Here is a 23,250-nt window from a genome sequence, read left to right as displayed (position 1 = left end):
AGACAAGCAACGAAGGATATCAAAACAATTAAGAGACTTCATGCCAACTTGATGTGCAGTGGTTCAGTGAATCAGCAGAAGAGTGTTGGACAACCAATGAGGCTAAGTTGCTTCTGGAGAAGTCCAAAGATATCCCTTCGTCAGGACTAGTGGGAATCCTGTATGTCCAATGGGTCAGTGCAGGGGTTAATTAAGGACATGAATTGTTAACCACGGAAACTACACTATGCACAAGCTTTGTCATTGGAGGTGTGACATCAGAATTCTAGCATGGATGCAAGATGAAACACACAGTTGTAACAAATTTTGTGGTCAAATGAAGATGTGTTCCATGTTCGTCAGATGCCATAACTGTCATTATTGGGCTCCCAGTGCAGAGAAGCCAGATGTTACATTTGAAAAAACTCTGGTCACTGTTTGGTGTGACATTAGTGACGGTTAGCTCATCGAGCAGTACATTGTCTGTTACTGAAGAATTTCGTCCATCCCACTCTATCCACCTGGGATGATACTTACAATATACATTTCATGCAGGATGGAGCAACATCCTATGTTGCTCTGATAACATGGGTAAGACCTGCATATACTTTCAGTGGACATGAGTGGCAGGTGAGAAGCCCAGACTTAAGACCATTGTTTTTTTCCTCTAAGGGTACCTTAAAGAGAATGTGTACGCCAGGAAATCTCTGGATGTGTGAACACTTTGGAAGAGATAATTCGAGAAGAGTGTGGAAGAATGCCACAGGACATGTTGAAGAGGGGAATGCAGAAGATTCAATCCTGCCTGGAGAGAGAAGTTTCAAATGCCACCCACAATACAGGTACTTGAATATATAATAACTTAAAGCAGTTCAGAGTATTTATAAAGCTAAATTTAAATATTCCCATTGGAACTATATTTTATCTACCAGACTATTGTTTTAAAATATTCATAATTTCACATGACATAATCATTTCATCACAAAATACATTTCTCCCCACAATATCGCTGCAAAAATAATGAAAGTTTCGCTTTGTGCATACCTTCCAGGATATTTGGACTCCAAAAAGTGTTGGAAGTTGATGGACTTTGTGAAACACCCACACTCGAAAAAGTAGTTGATATCAGTGAGTGGTTACATCGTAAATTACACTTTCTAATAGCAATACCAGATGTATATAAACTCTCATGCACACTCAAAATATGCCATTTTATAATTGACTGTTACATATTAACAGCATTAGTCTAGCTACTAATAACTGTAAGTTTTCCGGAAATTGAGTAGGATCATCTGTATGCCACCAATACACTTTATTACCTGGTTGCAGGAACTTGAGAATGCAGAACACTTGCATAACCGACATAGCCATAAGTATGAGCATACAGTTCACATTCATTGCTATTGAACCGAGAATTTTCACTAGTGTCCACAGGTTCAGGCATTCCATCCATGAGATTTCAGTAACACATGCAATGTTGCTGAAGCAGTGGTGAAATGGAAATGGAAGAGAGTTACAATAGCCCAACTGAGATCTGATAAGTAGAAAAAACTAAGCATTCAAGACTACTGATGTCTCTGGTGTGTGGTGTAGGTGAAACCAAATGGAGATAGAATAACTTGAATGGTTCGTAAGAAGTGCTGATCTAAACTCAATTGAACACCTGTGGGATGAGTTGGAGTGACAATTGAGATATAGGTCACACCACACACAAAACAACAAAGAGCTGTTTGCCATGTTGATGGAGGAATATAAACCAATATATAGAGGCACCTATCACAAGTTAGTGGAAACTGTTCCCAAAAGAATGAGAAATGTAAGAGTGGTAAAGGGTGAACCTAAGCCACACTGACACATTGATGGCCAGTTAGTGAATATTCACATGAAATATTTGACATATTTTACAAACTAATGAAACAATGGGTGTGAAATATGGTAAAAATTAATGTTTCTGCATGTTCTACTTACCTGAAGAATTTGTTGTTGGAATGCTTGTTCATGAAGGACAGGGTCCAGGTGAAAACTGTTTATACTGTTGAGATCATTTCGACGTGAAATCACTGGACTGCCCAACGGAGAGCCTCCAGACATGTCTGCAATAAAATGGAATTATAAAACAATACATTATAAAAATAGATTGCTGGAAAGTCTTGCAGAAGAAAGAATAGAAAAAAGACTGGAACAGTGCATGCATACAAGTAGGGGTGCATGTGCATGCACACGCACACACAACATACAAACAATTGTATATGTGTATGCATTTACAATCATCAAATATTTTAGTAAATAAAATGTTTTTAAAATAATAAACCCAGGCTTTTCATCTATTAATAATAAGTATACTGTATATTATGGTAGTGAAGAAACTCTAACCAGCACAATTGAGAGGCATCATTTCTAGAAATCTAGATGACAAAAAAAAAATCATTCATTTTGTGTTTAGAGACATAAAATTATTATTAAAATTTGCTGGTGATATAATATTCATTTTAAAAATGTCTCCAGTGGAAAAGCGTTAAATAATTTTTTGAAATTTTGAAAAAAATATAAAACTTTTGAAAAAGTTGTAAATGTATCGAAATTTACATTTCCACAACTCTGTACAATACAAATCATATTGTCTTAACTTGACACCAGAGGGTTTCTGGGAACACTCCATTGTACCTTAAGCTTCTCTTTTAGAATGAATTACAAGTGGAGTCATGGTGGTCTAGTCAGTATGGCACATGACTGTCACATGAGAGGCCCAGGTTTAATTCTTGAGGATGGGTGATCTCAATTATTATTTTTTTTTTTAGAGTGTCCCTATATAAAAGGCTATGGAGCTCTCATAGCTTATAATAAATGGGTACCTGGGAGCAATGTTGTGAGTGGTGAGGGGGAGGGGGTAGTCATCTGGAATGTGGTGCTGATCACATCACCTCCAGCAAGGTTGATACGCATGTGGTATCTTTGCTTTTTTTTTAAAAAAAAATTGAAGTGTTTATCCTTCCAGTTGTAAATGTAAGGGCAGTACAAATAGGGAGGCCGATATCACTGAATGTAAATGCAATACACAGTACAAACAAGAGACAATATGTCATGCAAACATTAGGATTCTTACCTCCAATGATATAGTATATGGGGGAAGGAGCCAGTTACCCATGATCATCTCATATCTATAGATACAGACTATTCCTCTGGACATTTCAATGTACATTCTAGGATGACTGAAAATTTATCCTGAATCCTCAACATTTATTAGTGTGAATATGCAGCGAGCTGTTCAAAAGTAACCTTCCCCAATATTTTCCTATTTTTTATTTAGGATATATTCCAGCGTAATTCAACCAGCACTCTTATGCTTTTGCCAGTGGCCTCCATACCGTCAATGTAAGATTAGAGACATAAAAATTTACTCAATTGTAGACAATAACAGGGTGTTAATTTCCTGAAAGATACGTGATTGCAACTTGAGTAGTGCACTAAGAGAACAATATGAAATTTGTCGTAATGGATGTAATGTATACTGGCCATATGCGTAGTGCATACGAAAATTTAAATTTCCTGTGAAAGTAATATGGTTTAAAGCTCTAAAGGTCTGACTGTAGAATGTCATTTTATGTAATTTATTACCAGTGTGAATATGTCAAGATCCTTCAAGCAGCTTCACATGTGGCAAATGCTGTAAAGGCTGTAATGGACACTACATAGCAACGTTGAAGATATTGCAATGAAACTTGGTGGATGCATTACGTATAGACCATAGTATTTTTCAAGGTAGATTATAATCGGGTACCTATACCCAGGGCCGGTCCAGAGGGCCCCTAAGTTACCAAAAGGGATTTTTCGGAGGGAAATTTCCCGAAGTATCCCCGATTTCCCTTTCCTCATACTTGATGTACACATGTGCGTGGTACAATTTGAGAGCCTGTTCTATTCTGAAGAGAAAGACGTATGAATCACGATACTCGGATGAATTGTGCTGAAGCAGTAGCTACTTAAAAATGTTACTACGCAAACTCAGAAAAAAAATACACAGAACGGGAAACCATTTTGTCAGAAAATTTCACAGGTAAGGGGTTAATGAGCCATATGACTAGCAGATCATACGACACAGGGTTGCCAACCACATGTTTCTGGATTGTTGGAGCCATATATGTGTCATATATGTTATTACCAGGGTGTCTACAATTTTGTAATAAAAAAAAAATATCCCTGACTTTTTCAGGTTTTCCAGACCAAGAACAAAAATTTCCAGACTAAATCATTAGGGCAATTAGTGTACATGAATGTAAAGGTAACAATGAGAAGGGAAACTAGTATAATTAACTCTTGAGTAGGGGGAGGGAAGAAAGCAAGTATCAGGGGTGAGCTTTTATCTGACATTAATGATGCACAAAGATTTTTTAAATAAAAATGTTAACAATTACAGTGTCACTAATACACAATTATGGTACAATTGAGTAGTATATGTTTAATCGTAATAACTATCTTCCAAATGACCCCCCCCAAAAAAAAACAAGAAGTGGTAAATTCCAAAAGCCACTTATTGTAGTGGAGTTCTAGATGAACATAGTTACAAAAACGTGACTCCATTTCCTACATTATAGTTTGTCCACAATAAATTTAAAATTTCTTTCTTCTCTTCTTTCTTGTTCAAAAAACCTATTTTTAGTGCACTACTACAATTTTTTTTTACTTTTCCAGAAACACAAGAAATTTTTCTGACATTTCCATGACTTTTCCAGAAAAGTCCCAGACTTCTCCAGGATTTCCAGACTGGCAGACACCTCATGACCACAATCTATTTAATTCTTTCAAGGCCATGTCCACTTTCTGCTGAAATGTATCTTAATCATAGTTGCAAACAGGTAATACCTCGAATGCCCCTGAAAACTTCCACTGACACTAAGAATTGAGCCTATTGATTTCTTAAATGGAATATTCATTGCTGTGCAAAACAAGTTACTGTAACCAAAATGCCCAATGAAGTCACATTACACAGTACTTTAGATACCAATTTAAACAGTACGTGCAGTCCAGATTAACCAGATGAGCATAAATTGGATCTCAAACTTTGCCAAACTTCTTGTTTTGCAAACATAACAAAAAAATAAGGAGGGGGGTCATAAAACTTTAAGTAACTTCACAGGTCATTTTTAAAAATAATAGTTCTTGTTCTTCTTTTAGAAATTTCTGGTCATTAACTCCCAAGTCCTACTTACGAATGTAAAATTTGAAATGAAGGGAGGAGCAGGTCATTTAACTCTAGATGTTACAGGAGAGGGTCGATTGAGGGTCCTCCCTGATGGGGAAGTGGTAATGTTGTTGTCTTGTAATTAAGGGGTACCAGGTTCAATACCCAGCAGAGGCACATAGTGGTTTGGATCCCACTTTAAACTGTAGGTCCAGTCCCAATTAGCCTTTCTGTGCATAAAGTGGACTTAAAAACAAACAAACGCAACAGCGAAATGAGGATCTTTCAACATTTACTCTTATATTAACACTTAAGAGGACGGAACCCATAATTTTGACAGGTGACGTTATTTATATTAAAATTTTCACAATGTTAATTTTTCTCCATGGCTTCAATGTTTTGTGATTTTTAATAAACATTTCTACTCTGCATTTCTATAAAAAGTTAAACTTTTATCCCACCTCCAAATGATACTACAATGCATTACTAGTATAAGTACAATCAATTTCTCGCACAAATTTTATTTTCAAATTAGTAGAAGAATTGGCTGCACCTTGTGTGGGGAAAAGAAAACTGATCCCTTCTATGCCAATCAGTGCACCCCTGAGTAGTGATACCCGCAAGACTTGCCAGATAGGAGGCTGTAAAGGAAAGAACAAGTACAGAAACCTCTGTATGAATTGTTAACAAGTATGTATGTAGACTTTGTACTGGACAGGCATACTATCAGTGCCGGATCTACAACCTGCAAAACCCCGCAGTGCGGAGGGGCCCGGAGACAAGTAAGCCTTTAGGGGGGCCCTCAGCCATTGACATAGTAGAGGGTTTGTATATGCGCATATAAAAAATAAACGTAGTTACTCAGAGGTACAGAAACGAATACAACATCACAGGTAAAGTTAAAGTTCCCTGTGCATGTAGCACCATGCCATGAAGGCACATTTAGGATATGTGAGGGTACGGCCCCACATATTTTCGATGCCGTACATCTTGGAGGTGATGCAATCAGCACCACACTCCTGCTGCATTTACCCCCCCCCCCCCCCCAAACGGGTACCATTTGATTTGATGCTGGTTGGACCCTGGATCACCTTTTTGCGGGGACAATGCTGGAAAAATTCCGACCTTAGATCAAATCAGGCTACAATTTCATGAGAAAATAGTGTCATAATGTATATCACATCACCACCGGTGTCGAAACCGGGAGAGAGAGGCAGAGGAGCCGGGCCCATCCAGTTCTCATTTGACCTCCTTATAAGGGGCCCAATGCATATATTCCAACATATTACATAACTTTTGACCACAAAAACTTCACACACAATAGGTGGGAAATTATGCAGGATTCTGCTCTGAAATGGGCAGAATCAATAATGTGGGACTATCACTCAGTTTGAGGGTGTTTCTTGTGCTTGTGCATTTACTATTTTAGTATTTCCTTTTTTAAAACTGACAATGAATTAAGGAAAACGCATGGCATATTATGAATATGTGCGAGAATAGAGGAAGAAGCATGGGAATACTGCAGTCTTCATGCTCTTGAATGAGTCAGTCCATTGCAAAATAGGCTCCTATGTTTCCCTTCGGAAATGTCAAAAATCGCTCGCCCAGATGAAAATTTTATCTTGGGGCCTTCCTTTTTTATGTAAATATGTGTGAAGATATTAAACTCCTATAAAGGATTGTAAGAAAGAATAAGTATTAGAAACAGAATATCATAAAAATTCTCAGTCAAAAGTTACATGTAAAGTATTATGTTGTATAATTACAGTAGTGCAGTGAATTTGTTGTCCAGCTAATAAAGTTCGATGTACCCTGATATATATATTTTGTTGTCAAATACAGTTATTGCAATTACTATTTTTCAAAGGTTAATTCAAGTATATTAGGTTCCACCTTAAGGAAAAAAAATACCCCTCTTCCAGCAAACAGAAATAAATCAGTATTTATGCTTACTTAGCTTTAACCCCCAAATCTCTTAACAAATCGGCACCTATGCACATCACCTCCTTCCCATTTAAAAAAAAAAAATGAGTTGAATTCAATATGGCGGCCACTAATATGGTGGACATCCGCTTGGAACACACCAACGTGGTTCCCCCTTATCCTAACCTGTTTCTATCAATTGTACCCAGCCTAACTCCTTTACTTTTTATAGGGAGAGAGATCCTTTACTTTTTATAGGGGGAGAGAGAGAGAGAGAGAGAGAGAGAGGAAAGAAGAAGAGGAGAGAAAGAAAGATGGGTGTTAATGGACTTTTGAATCACCCTGTAGGCCCTCGTATGTGAGTTTGTCAACATGAGATCAAGAAGGTAGGTAGAGGGGGCCTTTGGTAATATTTTGCGGGCGGCCCAAGATTTGTAGATCCAGCACTGCGTATTATACTTCTGTTCCGTGTAGTCATGTTTCGCCTAATCCCTTTCTATCTAATTGCTTATTAGCACAAGATAATGTGATTTATGACCTGGCCATCAATTTAGGCAAAACGGGATATCCCCTTTCGCCTAAACTGGTTAAAAGGGAAATATTTCAAATTAGGGAAATTTGACTGTCTCTCAACAGCTGTTTCTTTTATCATTTTTATTATTCATCCTTAGCTCGCCTTGATGTTACACACTTGGTCCATCTAATTGAAAAAGGGTGGGCCAGGTCAGGACAGGTGTCACAACATATAAATAAAGAGGAATATATAGTCGGCATCAGTTGTTTGCAAGGAGTGCTATCGTGAACAATTTGGTGAAACAATGTAAGTGCATTTTCTTCTAAATGTGGTGGAAAATTAGTGTGTCACTATAACTATATACAGTGTTGTTAGACATGTTGGTGTAGGTTAGGTTAGGTTACCAGGTGTAGAAGTATGAAACCGGAATTTGTTTGCAAGAAGTAAACGGCTGGTGTTTGCAACTGAGAAACAATATTTTATTCAAAGTAAGCTCCATTGCTAGTTACACATTTCTCCCACCTTTCCGGGAGGTTATGAATGCATCGCCAAGAAAAACGTCCTTCTTTTGAAGCGAACCAGTCCGCGAGCCATGTTCGTACATCTTCATACGAATTGAAGCGCTGTTCTGCAAGAGCGTGTCCAAGTGAGGCAAATAGATGATAATCTGAAGGAGCCAAGTCGGGAGAATACGCCGCATGCCCTAGTATCTCCCATTTGAACGCCTCGATTGTTTCCCGGACCCGTTTTGCTGTGTGTGGTGAGGCGTTGTCATGGAGCAGGATGACCTTATGTTGCCTTGCTTCATATTCCGGCCGTTTGTCACGTAATGCTCGATGTAAATTGATCATTTGCTGTTGGTAGCGATCTGCGTTAACGGTTTCGCCGTGTTTTAGCTTGCAATTCGTTGTCTTCGAACTTTTTCGGAGGTTTCCCACGCTCCTCGTTTCGCAAGTCAAAATCGCCACATTTGAATTTCTTGAACCACTCGAAACACTGTGTTTTCCCGAGAGCATGTTCGCCGTAAGCTTCGACGAGCATTCGATGCGATTCTGCGGTGGTTTTCTTCAAATGATAACATAACACCAATGCTGTCCGCAAATCGTAGTTCGTAGGCACAAAACTCGACATGTTCCGGGTGTGCAACACCTTCCTCTGTCTGGCACTCGGGTTACTGTGTTCCGATATAACGTCCTCGAGAGTGGCGGGCAGCAGCTGGCGCTGCTTACGCGATCTTCCGCGCCTTCCACTGCCGGCTAGCACCATCTATCGGCCAATTCCAGTTTCATACTTCTACACCTGGTATGTCATCTCTGCAAAGATAGTAAATACGACAAACGTCCCCTGCTTCTGGATTGTCTGAAAATTCTCCTTTCTAGGAGCAACACCTGAGACCTGACTATTTGGCTCATGTGACTGTTCGTAATTAACATTCGCATATGTTCAGAATTGGTTACTGTTTACGTTGATCACATCAAAATTTCCCTTGCCAATATATATGGTGGACAGCTGTTAGATCTGATTGGTGCTAATAAGCCATTATGTGAAACTGGATTAGGCGAAATGGGATGCGATCTTGTGTTTGATGCTTCTGGTAGCTTTTATTAATTAAAATGCAATGATTGTAATCTATGATTTAACAGTATATGAATAACAGTCCATCTTACCTGGACATCTGTTCCTTATGTGCCCCTCTATAAGGCAAATTTGTAAGAAAATGTTATAATGATGTGAAAATAAAATAAATAAAGAAACAGAGAAGTTGTTTCATGAGGAGAATAACAGCAGTGAAAAATATTGCAAAGAGAAACTGTACCCATCTAAATGACGGGTTAGTCCTAATCACCATCCTCCTAGTGTTAAACTGAATATTTATCGCTAACTTTAGATGCATGTGGAATGGGTGGTTACCCCCTTAATTTTCACACAATTAATTGAGAAATCTTCCTCTGTATGGGAAATTTAATTTTGAACAATTGAACTCTTTTTTTCTCCCAAGTTTTTGCAGAGGATTGTAAGGTACTCAAAGCAGAGTCAGACAAATTTTGCTAAGACACAATTTTAAATTTCAATGGGAGAAGCGAATGGCCTGTGTGCATTAGTGGGTGTAAATATTATTTCAAGCAAACAAGCCAATAAAGTTTACACCCTTCCAGAAATTACTAAATTGAAAAATGACTATTTGCTTCTTACAGAGTTGAGAGGATTTTTCTAAACATATACATAAAAAATTAATGACGGCAAAGTAGCTTGAATAAATTACTAAAAACTAATAAAAAATATACAGTGTGGTCCAAAAGTATGGACATGCATATAAAAGTTGAATGACATACTGTAGGTTCGTAATAGGGGTGGGGGGGAATGTTATAGGGCATATGATGATGACGGAAGTGTGTGGTGTTAAGGGAGAGGTGTTGTAGTACAACAACATAGCATTGAGAAAATAGTTTCAAGTCCACATTATGTTCAGACAGGTTAATCGGGACTGGATCTACCATTAAAAGTGCACAAACAACTGTGCGGTGTGTTTCCACTGTAGATCAAACCCATGACCTCTTCACTACAAAGCAGATATAGGTTTGTAGATTTCAATTAAAAATACATACTTGTAGTGTGTGCATCATATCATCTCAACTCTTTACTTTGTACTACAGAAAAATAACTGATTTTTAACATTTCATACCACTAATATACTGAAACGCAAAGTATCTTATTATGTTCTTATGTTGTTTTTTTTTCTTTTCTTAATTCCGATAACTCGTGGGACATTTATTCTATGGATTACATTTTAGGATATCAAAACATGAAGTTCTGACCTGGTTCCTGCATTTTACACTTAATTTTTAAAGGTGAAACGATGCTAGTCTCCAGGAGGGTCACTAGTTTGACCCCCAATGCCCATGATGTTCAACAGACCCTTATATTAATGCTATTGCATAAGGATTTCACATGGGATGACTGGAAGGAAAGGTCCGCCATGACATAATGTCTAAACTACTACAGCGGACAGGAACATGACCAGTATCTTACACATGTCCCTGATGTTCTCTTCAAACACATATAGAGCTTCCCTGATAGGTGCAGTGGTAATGCTGTTGCCCTGTAATCTTGGGGTCCAGGTTCAGTCCTTGGTGGAGCCACATCATAGTTATTTGGACCCCAGTTTAAACTCTAGGTCCAGTACCAATCAGCCTCTCGAGCATAAAGTGTGCTTAAAACAAACTTTACCAAATTTCTGAAGCGAATAATTTTCTCGACATATTTTCTAGTTATAAGTAGAGAGTGGATTTGTAGGTGCTAAAAAACTGCAAAATATTTATTTTTGTTCTAAAAACACATGAAATATGTGGCTAAAATTAAAATACATTTCAATTCAAAAACTGTCAAATAAAATAAATAGATACAAGTGACAGCAGGATGTTAGATGTTTGTTGCCTTCTATTTATTACAAAGCACATTTCTAAATTGTTCATTGAAAATGCATGCCGATTATCTCTGAACATTGTCTTGTATTGCAAAAACAACTTTTACACATCATACATAGTCAAATGTGAATTTCTGAAGCGAGGGATGTCACACACACTTACACCATCAATATCCACTCTCCAGAACCTGAACAACAGTTTTTGATATCCTATGTTTCTTTCCAAACAGATTTCGGATTTTTCTTTAAGCACCTGCAAACGGGTTCAATTACCTTTCTAATGCACTAACACCCTTCACTGCTTCGCAAAGCAGTTGTGTGGAAGTTTTCAGTTTTCCTATCACGGCACACAAAAAACTTAAATTTGCAGAAAGGAACCTCAAATAGTTTTGTAAACACCCATCTTTCAATAAATATTGAAGTGTCGCAATTTTGTCAAACTCATTCACAACACAGGCAAAAGCTTCCAAATTATTTGTTGTGCAGTCTTGAATAGGATAGTAATTTACTAATTTACTGGGTGTGTCCTCGATTTTATTCATTAACTCCAAAATATGCGATTACACAAAAAATTCAGATACTTTATTTTGTCTGGAGTGTCTAAAATATGTACATTTATGTTCTTTTCCTAAAAATACGTGTTTTATATGCATTTTTATGTGAAATAAGAATTCGCAGATTACATTGCAACCATACAGTCCTACCACGTTTGGCTGACTTCCAAAGCAACAGAAAAAATATGTTTTTACCTAAAAATCCACTACCTAGTTATAAGACGTCAGTCCACTTATCATACATTCAAGAAAATATTATTTGTGGCTTATCTGGGTTCATAAAAACTTAATGAATTTAGAAATGTTACTTACCTTTTTGAGGGAGATGAGCAAATGATGAATTGATCTCCAGACTTCTGAAAGACTCGATGTCTTCTGAAAGCAAAAAATGGCTGTGTTATACACTAGACAATATTATTACAAATTAAGATGAAGATTGTCATGTAAAGCTACATTATTGTCTTTGTAAATTTCCAGAGGAATTATGTTAATAATGGGAGATGAGAGGTATAATTCTTCTTTTTGGTCTCAGGAAATAAAGAAATGCCAGTGACAAACGTGGATCTGTCTAGGGGCACCAGATCCCTGTAAGCAAAAAATACGACACACGGTTCCAAAATACAGGACATGAAGTTAAAATGTAGAACACAATCACATTTACATTAAATACAATACTGGGTGTCCATAAAGATTTCATATCCCAATAACATGAGTTGTTGGTTGTTTGGTTGAGTTGGTGTTTTAAGTCCACTTTATGCACAGTAAGGCTAATCGGGATTGGACCTACAGTTTAAAGTGGGATCCGAACCACTTGTGCCTCCACTGGGTATCGAACCCGGGACACCTTGATTACACGGCAGCGACGCTACCACTACGCCATAGGGAAGGCCCTAACATGAATTGTAATTGGCATACAAAAGCATACTGCAGTTCATATATTCCACCATTTTTTTTCTTCAGCAAGATGGTGCACCACCACACTGAAACACAATTGTGAGAGATATTCTAACACAACTTTTCCTACATCTCCTGGACTTTTTAAACCATGCAGTGCTGATGGCATAGACGTCCGGAAGGGGCGCAAGAGGGGTCCGCGGCCCCCTCTGGAAAATGAATGTCCACCTGAAAATTATATATTTCACACATAATTTCATTTCAGCCATAGTAATTTATGTTAATTATTATAAATACGTTGAAGGAACATGATAATTTCAGACTGAAATCGTGTTTTTTGAGGGGGCATCAATATTATGGGGGGGGAAATGCCTGCTTTGACCCCCTGGAAAAAATCCTGCGGACGTTGATGGGGATATGCTACGGCGAATGTGGGCATCATATCAACACAAGTATGTTTCCGCATGCCAACTATGCCTCCCCGATGGCGCAGTGGTAGCGCCGTCGCCTTGTAATCAAGGGGTCCTGGGTTCGATACCCGGTGGAGGCACAAGTGGCTCGGATCCCACTTTAAACTGTAGGTCCAGTCCCGATTAGCCTTACTGTGCATAAAGTGGACTTAAAACACCAAATCAACCAACCAACGCATGCCAACTATAATTCTTGTTATTGAAGTGTGAAACTATAAACTACTTTTATGGACATTACTAGGAAATATTAGAAAATAATATGAAAACCTAATTCGAAAATTACGATCAGTAACACTGCGATATGTGTTTCCAGTGTCTGAAATACAAACAACGTTTGGTTGGATGAGATCAGCATGGGGGAAAAAGATCCAGACATTCAGGGGCAGGTAATGTTCACCTTTTCCAGACAAAGTCGGAAAGTTTTCGGTAACAGAAACGTTCACAACGGAAAAATCTCAAATTCTGTATGCTACTTATGAAGCGATTGTTTTCACAGTTTCTGGAATGTAACTTTGTGAAATGAGCAGTATTAATACAAAACATTAGAAATTTCCTGACTTTTCGGATCCCGAAAATCGGAGAAGTCATTTCCTAAAATCGAAATCGGGATGGAAAAAGTTGTACCGACCCCACGCACCTATAATTTCATACACATATACGGAGAGCCATTTTTTCTCAAGTGTGAGATATACTATGTCCTTCAAATTTCTATCGAACGCCGCCAGGACGTGTCCGGGAAAAAAGAAGAAGTATGATGGCCTTAATTCTGTGCCGTACAGTTACACACATAATAGGCAAATCAAAAACTAAAGGCAATTTTGTGTTTTCGCAGGAATAAACGAAGACTGGGTATGTCTGACGTCACCACGTGTATACTTGGAGTGACGTGGAAGTAGGAGTATCCATCATTGCCCCATTCAGTCGAGTGTCGCGGAGCAAAAAGGTCACACGTATGGACGCACCACTCCACGAATGCACCATCGAGGAACAGCGCGCCGTAGTGCGCTTTCTGTCGTCGGAGGGAGTCAAACCGACAGACATCCACCGTCGGCTGTTAGTGCAGTATGGAGCAAGCACCATGACTCAATTAAAGGTGTAGGAGTGGGTGGACCGCTTTAAAGTGGGACGCACAAGTGTAACGGACGAAAGTCGAAGTGGACGCCCAAAAACATCCCGCATAGAAGAAAACGTCCAACCATTATCAGGGACGATATGAAGAATCACAATAGCACAAGTGGCGGAACTCTTGGACATCAGTTTCAGATCAGCATATGCAATAGTGCATGATGAGTTAGGGTACCATAAAGCTTGTGTAAGGTGGGTATCCAAGAAACTCAGCTGCGCATTAGCAGCAGCGCGTCACATTTGCTACCCAGTTTCTACAACGCTATGGAGCCGATCCAGTATCTTGGAACTAATCGTGACAGGAGACGAAACATGGGTTCACCACTACGAACCAGAGAGTACGCGGCAAAGCCTGGAATGGAAACATCCGTCGTCCCCTGTACGCAAGAAATTCAAACAACAGCCGTCCTGTAGGAAATTGATGCTAACGCTGTTTTGGGATGTGAAGGAACCGATCCTGGCGGAGTTCCACCTAAATGGTGAAACTGTGAATAGTGCAAGTTATTGTGCGGTCCTGCAAGACAAACTGAAACCTGCAATTCGTCACAAGCGACGAGGACTGCTGTCTAAGGGGGTGCTCGTACTCCACGATAATGTCAAGCCTCATACAGCAAGGGCAACAGTAGACACTGTGCACAGGCTTGGCTTTGAGTTGCTTTCCCATCCTCCGTACAGCCCTGATCTGGAGACATAAGATTATCACATCTTCGGCCCTCTGAAGGAGGCGCTGCGTGGTCGTCGGTTCAGGTCAGATGACGAGGTCCAGCAGGCGGTGCAGACGTGGCTTCGTGAGCAACCAAAATCCTTTTTTGCGGATGGGATACAGAAGCTGATTGCACGATACCAAAAGTGCATTGCTGTGCTGGGGGCATGTGTGGAATAGTGATATGTGTAGTTCTTCTTCTTGTATGGTGCAAAACCATAGAACATTCATTTCATGAACAAAACAAAGGTAATTATTATAAAAATATAAGGCAATCATTGCAGATGTTTAGTCAAATGTTCAGTTGTGTAAAATGAGAAAATAAAATATTGTTGCTGAAAAATAAATAGGCTACATTATTTGTGATTATGTCAGTGAGAGCAACGCGCGTGTACTTACGTTTGCGAAAAGAGCACGTGCACTTCGGTGTTAAATGTGGGAAAGATTTTTGGAAAACCTAGTATCTTATCTTAAAGTTCTTATAAAGCAACAAAGAATCATCGTAAAAATTCAATCTACACTTGGTAGCTCGTCATGCATTTTCAAATGTAGGAAGTAGTTCAATGGCTCGGCGAGTTTGGAGACCACTGTTCTAGGCTCAAGTCTTGAAATGGATAAGTGCACAACGTGTCACCGCACAACGTTCACAGCATATACAAGTTGGGGCGGAGCAGACTGACACATTTCAAATTTGAATACTGCGCCAGCGCGATAGCTTATCGTGGCTGGCGGAAAGAGGAATGGTAGAGGAGAGGACGTCGTTTCATATAGCCAGCTGCAATGGAGCATTGCAACATATGTTATTAGCTATTACCAAACAAAGTCTGTGTTCAATGTTGGTCGACAAGGACACGTACCGTCTTGGAATATCATATTGGCGTGGGTGAAGAAATTTGAAGAAACGTATCATGACTATGAAAAACTAAAGCAAGTCATTGTTTATGAAGGAGGCGTGTACAGCAACTTCCAGACACGCTTGCAACATCATTGATTTAAGCGGAAGCCATCAGCCTGATGTAGTTTTCAAAAAAATAAGCTTGTAATCTGTAAGTAATAAATAGCATACTTGGATGTATTTATAGACGGTTTCGCTTATTTTTCCGCTTCCATATATTATTTATGACCATTTGAAATGTGTCAGTCGGCTCCGCGCCACCCTGTACAAGGCAAATAATTTTTCCCAATAACGTTTTTTGTTTGACGCCTCGCTTCGAAGCGGAATTTATTCTTAATATATATGCAACCACGCAACACAGGTTCACAACTGCACTAATGTACTGACTTTATAAACAATATATATATATAATTTATCTACAATCAATCAGGTGAATATCCGTTTGGTATGTCTGAAGAAGTCGCACGGCAAAGTAAATTTGGTTTAGGTAATTTTTTTCTAATATACCGAAGTCTCAAATTAGGCCGAGGGTGTCGGAGACATATCTCGAAAGGTCCAGTCTCGTTCTCGCCTCGAATTTCGAGACGAAATCGAGACTTGGCTCGGTGCCATCTCTATTCTTTACTTCTCTTCTTCTCTCCCCTACCCTTTTTCTGTGTGTGTGTGTGTGTCGCTTATTCATTTCTCTCACACGCTACTATTCTTTCCTATCTCTTTTCTTTCTCCGAAAAACGTTCGTTCCTTTATTTATTTATTTATTTATTTATTACTAAACACAACAGGCGAATGCCCAATTACAGTGTTCTACATTTCTTATTTATCTTTACACTCAGCATATCAGATCTTTACCACCATGTACAATATATATAAGATACAGATATAATATATTATAAATTACATAAAATATGGAAATAAAATAAACAAGGATAAATCAAGGATAGAAGTTATTTACATTAAAGAAATATATTAATTATGTGTGTAATAAATTACCTGTAAATAATTGACACACTAGAAAGTACGTACATATATGTAATTGAGTATAAACTACGAAAGAAATATATATTTACAAATATTGCGTTTATGTTTACATTGTTGACATTTATTCTTCCATTCCTTGAATAACTTTTTTGAATGTCCCAATAGGCATGTGAAATATGTCTAATTTTGGTTCCCTTTCGGAACATCTGTTGTACAGTTCACACATTCTCCTGATAGGTGATTTATTTATAATGTTCGATCTTCTGTTACTACAGTAAAAGAGGCCCCCTTTGGATCGTGTCTTGGAGATAGGAACACGTATGTGTATTTGTTCTAGAAGATGTTGCACTTGAATATTATTGTTCATGATTTTGTATAAGAAACAGAGCAATTGCATCTTCCTTCTTTTGCTGAGAGAAGGCAGGTTGTGGTGTTTACAGAGGGAAGTGTATGATTCATATCGGGGATATATGCCTGTTTCTTTATAAGTGGCGTACCTTACGAATTTAGACTGCAGCATTTCTATTTTATGCGTGTACTTTTTGTCCTGAGGAGCCCATATTTCTGCTGCATATTCTACTTTGCTTCGGACTAAAGCGTTAAATATTATTTTCATTATTTCTTTGTTCATAAACTCTTTACTCATTCTAATTGCGTACCCTAGGTTCCTGTGTGCCTCATTTACGACCCTTTCAACATGTGTTGCAAATGTAAGTTTTGAATCAAATGTAACTCCTAGATCTCTCATCTCGTTAACCCTTTTAATTTTTGTGTTATTTATTTTGTAATCGAATTCAATTTGCTTTCTGTTGCGCGAGTATGTCATCGTGCAGCATTTTGCTATGTTCAGATTAAGATAATTTATTTCGCACCACTTTGTTACTGTATTGATTTCACTTTGTAAGGATTTGCAGTCATCAATATTACAAATAGTCTTACCGAATTTCAAGTCATCGGCGTATAAGAGTCTGAATGAGTCACACAGGTACTTTGGTAAGTCATTGATTAGAATTAAAAATAACAGAGGTCCGGTAAACATAACGTCAATACATTCCACTCACTCTTCCATCTTGAGCACCTTTCTATCCCTGAAAAATGTTTTGCGTACATCTGCGAATAGTTTGAAGATATAAAATAATGTAATCTGGCTTTGGAAAGTAAATACCTAAGTATGTATGCATTCTTATTTTCGAAATAAAAACCCATTACTGTCACCTTGTAGGTTTCATGAATATTTGAAATTTTGTATCGGATCCGTAGATTATCGGTTATGGTTAAATTCAGCGCTCGAAAAAATCCTTCAAAGTTAGGCGCCAGCTCTGAAAATCAGGCGCCAGAAAACTACCTACTAGCAATTGTGCATACTACAGAATGTTTCAAAAGTCGCACAACCCAAACCTTGAAAATGTATATAATGAAAACCAGAGGTATTTACACCAGGTTTTCTGCACTAAACTAATCATGTACGCTATCACTGGGTTAATAAATTTGTTACCATGAATCCAAATAATAGCAATTACATTATTTTAAAAAAATATTGTTAATTTGCTGAAAACATCTGAGAATTGATTTTTAACAATATATACCAACGTAGAAATTTTCAGCGAAAAATGCAGGTTCGACCAGGACTCGAACAAGGGTCTCTGGTATACCGTGCCATTGATCTAACCACTGTCTACTGAGCCGGCCTGGCGTCGCCTGATTTTTCGCTGTCGCTGTTTTACCTGCGTGGAATCTTCTCTGCCAGTGCTACTGCAACGGAATCTGTTGCCTTTGAAACACAGTAGACTTCGACATTGCCTGGTTCCTCCCACAGTAGAGATGTTAATTATTGAAGATCAGGCACACACAGGAAATGTGCTACGTAGAAATTTTCAGCGAAAAATGCAATAACATCTCTACGCTGGGAGGAACCAGGCAATGTCGAAGTCTACTGTGTTTCAAAGGCAAGAGATCTCGTTGCGGTAGCACTAGCAGAGATGATTCCACAAAGGTAAAACAGCGACAGCGAGAAATCAGACAAGGCCAGGCCAGGCCGGCTCGGTAGCTCAGTGGTTAGAGAAATCATACGATATGCCAGAGACCCAGGTTCAAGTCCTGGTCGAGCCTGCATTTTTCGCTGAAAATTTCTACGCAGTACATCTTCTGTGTGTGCCTAATCTTTAATAATAATACCAACTCTTAACAATTTGTGGGATCATTTGTTGGTGTTTGACTAGTCGTAAAACAGTTGCTTGTGAGGTACAGCAGAAGCAGGGGATTTTTCTTGGAAAACCTTTTGCACATGAGTGTAAGAATGAATAGTAAAATACTCTTCAGCAATGCACACGCACTGTTCCAAAGAATACGCCATGCTGAATCAGTTAAAAGAACAGGCATAGTAGCGTCGAAAGTGAGCGAGGAGAATTCAGTGTAACCAGAGGCAGACTAGGATTCTCTCGAGAATTTCGGCACAAAATCTTGGTTTATGATTTTTCACGGAAATGTATAGCTAATACTTAGGCACATGTGGCGTGCGTCTGTTGACAATATTTCGACCTGCTAGCATTGCCATATATGTTCCAAAAATGGCACTTTTTCACTCAACCCATAAAATCGCCAATAAAAAATCCATCAAATGTTGCACATGACCAATATTGGTCGCAAATGACAGATTGACATTGCATCAGTCATCAGACATCTAATTATGACCCTTCGATAATTTCTCACGTATTTTTCTTATTCAAAAGTGCATTTCTGTAAAAAAAAATTAACGCTGCCTTCCACCAGTTGTAATTTATCTAAATTTTCTGTATGGAGAAAACTGATAATTTTAAGCATTGAAAAATATCTCAATGGATGAGACTTTATAACGCAGAAAACCCGGTGTAAATATCTCTTACGGTTTTCATGATATATATTTTTAAAGCTTGGGTTGTGCAACTTTTGAAACACTCTGTATAAGAAGCTAAGCATCACGGTATTCAAAACATCGCTAAATCATTCGAGAAAGCAGGAAATGAGGTGTTGGGGGACAAAGAGTAAGAAATTATTACTGACACTCTGGAATGTTCACAACGATGATTTTTTTTAAAAAAAATCATTTGCTAACTTACGCTGTACTGCAATTTGAACTTAGAATCATCAAAATTTCGTACATAATACAGCAAAAGATGACAGTCGCCAGGCTGAAATTTTTATTTCGAGCCCTGGTTAAATTCCATATTCGTCCATGCCTCAGTACAGGGTATCTCAACGAATACACATGCTTTGAATAACAATAAAGGCAATGCTTATTGCGATCAATCTAAATTTTATGATCTAAATCAAAGAAGACAAATGTAGATTTTTTTATAGTTATCGCAGGTGTTTGAACTGATGGCCATTCTGTTGATAATAAGGATAAATGAAATTTCAAACATCACGAAAGATTCAGTTTGTGGTTTGAGAGCATTCTCTTCCTATAACTGCTTCAGTGTTTTTCTATCTCTCAGTTTCGAGACATAAACGGAATCTTGGATGCAGTCCCATTAGAAAAGGTTCACCGATGTTCGAACTGGTGAACACAGAGCGTACTCCGTCCTACTTTTCACCAAATCCATCAACAGATTCTCGTCAAGATAGGCCCTCATACGTATGGTGGGTGGTGGTCCTCCGCCTTGCTGGACATTAAACTTGTTCTCATCTCCAAAATCCTCTCAGCTACGCTGCATTATTAATTAATTCATGCGGCGTGCCTCAAATTCGACGAACGTTCAATCTGTCACACGAGTCTCTTGTCTAACAGATTCTTTTGGAGATTCACGTGAGTGTCATGGATGTTCCCAGTCTCTGGAATATTGTATCGTAACATCAGCAAATCCATCCGCTTAGAACTTATCTCTAGTTTGAGTATGGTGGATCACGCTAGTGTATTGCTCTTCACTTATATTCTGCATCACTTCAGGGGAAATTTTCTTCCCTCGAAATTTAGACTCATTTCAGGTATTTCTCTCAGTTATATCTCAAAAGAATGGAAATTTATTGAGTTACGGGCTGTGAAAAGGTGTATAAATTTTGGGGGACATCCTGTATATATTCGATGGTTGTTTATACAAAGCGTTCTTTTTTTATTTTGATACGTGTGTGCATCGCTTGAACTTCCCGTTGGAGCTCATGTACGTGATTGATTCGAACGAAATGTTGGAGGCACAGCTACACCACCAACAAAGTTTGCATTCAGAAGAGAATACTGACCTGACAACTTGAGACGTGACACCAGCCGTCTAGACGAACCGCTACTTCCAATGCATTCGATTGCGGTTGTTCATATGCTGCTCAAAGGACCAATGGCGCGCTGAAGGGGCGTAATTGGGTTACAGGAGTAATGATGGGAAGGGGAGGTCACTGGCTTTTTCTCACAAGTCACTGCTATAATGAATGCTATATGCTACTGTATCAGGCTTAAAAAAAAGTCATGCGTTCCTCCACTTGGGTACGCCAAGCTGCAATTATATCTCAATCGTTGCCAGCAAAAATAGATTCACGAACGTCCTTCTGAACTTGTTACTCGACTAGCTTACGTAGTACACACTGTTATGACTTTGTTTTGTGGGGAAGGGCTAAAAAAATATATTAATTACTTAATAAATAAGATAGAGGAGAAAACGAGGAAACAATGATATTTGATTTAGCTGGACTTTGGCATAGCTTCTTTAATTACAGTAATTTGTATAATCTGAGGAAGAGAATATGTGTATCATTTTACATTATGATTATCCATTATATTGTACGAGACATCACTTAATGTCTTGAAAATGCATAATGTTTCTAATATATTATTACGAGGGGTACACTGTGAAAGTAAGTCTAAAACCTTCATGAAATAATTTTAGCATTTTGGGGAAATTAAGACATAAATATTGACATTTGAAAATAAAAGTATAGCAGTATCACAAAATTAAATGTAAAATGAACCTCATAATTAATGTACATGCAAATAATATTTACATTGAAATTATTTAGAAACTATGTTATAATTTGATTGATTGATATTACTTCGCTTTTCTGTCACTTTTGGCTTATCGTTCAAGATGGGGCGAAGATGAGGGTGAGATATGATTTGATGAAGGGACTCACAAAGAACACCCATGCTCAGGCCGGGATCCGAACCCGGGACCCCTGCCGTCGTAGCACGCTGTCCTAACCACTCCGCAACGGAGGTCAGTATGTTATCATTTAACAATATCTGCATTTAACAAAACCAATAATAGTAACAACAATAATCATAATGATCATTAAAGTGTTAAGGTTCCGCTGGACCTTTGGCGTGCGCCAGCCATCTGGGAGGAATTATAAGCAGATGTAATTTTGCAGAATCTGGAATGTCGTTTTTGAAAACGGATTGGCTAGCGCAGGCCAAAGGTCCAGCGCGGCCTAAATATCCTTCGGCTGTGAACATTATGTCTAATATGTCATCTATATGTAAGGCCATGTACGCTGCTTAACACAGCAATACTAAAACATACGTAGTTCGCACCATTAAACAGCTATTTTGCTAAAGATGAAAATTAACTTTTGGTGTTTTGGGTCGTATTTCCTATTTCTTTCATACTTTCTTTCAAGAGAAAGTTTTTCTCCTCACATTTTTAAAACGCTGCCGGAATAAATATTACGCTGTACAAATGGCAAATATGTTGGTTTATCCTCTTTTGACATATCTTCGGCTAACGTTTGAAAGTTTCAACAAATCGTCAATGAACGCAAGATCGACTCTCTCACTTGACATGCAAATTAGGATGTCGACCTCACCAACATACTTAAAAAAAGGGGTGTATACAATTTGAAATCAGAATGTTTTTAAAACTGTATATCGTACAAACGTACAAATGAATGCAATGAAAATAAATATTTTACGGCAGTGGTTCTTAACATTTAAAATCTCAGTGACTCCCCCTAAAAATCTTTTGTTCTTTAGGATACTAACACTTAACTCAGTATTAGAGTGCGTTATACAGGGTGTAACAAAAATATGCGGCAATACTTCAGGAATGGATTCCTCATGAGGAGAGAAGAAAAAGTTTACATAAACATCAGTGACGTGCGGTGACGTCGACACTTGGGGTAGCAGTCAGTGGCGTGCTCAAGGGGGGGGGTTGGTGTGAGTCACACCCCTCCTCTCTTTAGGGCCAGTATTCCTTCAAAAAAGAAGAATGTCAATAACAGGAAAAGATTGCAAAATTATGAATGAGTACTAGAAAAAAGTACACGTAACCCCCACCCACATTCGAAAATAAAAAAAACTTTTTGATTTGTCTCTAAGCCAGAGATCCTGGGTTCGAATCTCGGATTGGCCATTTGTGTACTTTGTGTGTGTTCCTTCATCTATTTTGTTGTACCAAAGGTGGCGGAAAAGCGAAGTAAAATAAACCAATTTGAGCAATCAATCAATGATTTGATTTCATTTTTGTTACTTAGCGTCGCTTTTTTGTCACATTTGGTTAATTGTGAAGATGATACGATGAAACTGATGAAGGGACGACCATAGGGAACGCCCATGCCCGGGTCGGGGTTCGAACCCGGAACGCCTGGTGTCGTAGCGCGCTGTGATAACCACTCCCCCGCGCTTGGTTGATTTGGTGACAGGAAACAAAA

General features: G+C 38.5%; 1 protein-coding gene across 10 annotated transcripts in view; it reads right to left on the bottom strand.

Annotated features, from left to right (window-relative positions):
• The window catches only part of HDAC4 (histone deacetylase 4), a 153,790-nt gene that overhangs the window by 48,162 nt on the left and 82,378 nt on the right, over positions 1-23,250 (bottom strand). For 8 of the 10 annotated variants that reach the window (XM_083120777.1, XM_083120772.1, XM_083120780.1 and 5 more), the window contains 2 exons: positions 11,886-11,948; positions 1,948-2,072 (listed from right to left, as the gene is read on the bottom strand). In XM_083120777.1, the coding sequence (XP_082976903.1) occupies positions 1,948-2,072; positions 11,886-11,948 (188 nt within the window). The remainder of the gene's footprint in view (positions 1-1,947; positions 2,073-11,885; positions 11,949-23,250) is intronic. The other 2 variants (XM_083120778.1, XM_083120774.1) reach the window with 1 other exon arrangement.

Source organism: Lepisma saccharinum, chromosome 4 (assembly GCF_977018435.1).
Source record: "Lepisma saccharinum chromosome 4, izLepSacc3.1, whole genome shotgun sequence".
Taxonomy (NCBI): domain Eukaryota; kingdom Metazoa; phylum Arthropoda; class Insecta; order Zygentoma; family Lepismatidae; genus Lepisma; species Lepisma saccharinum.
The sequence above is the reverse complement of the archived record's forward strand: the minus strand, read 5'-3'. Positions and strand labels throughout refer to the sequence as shown.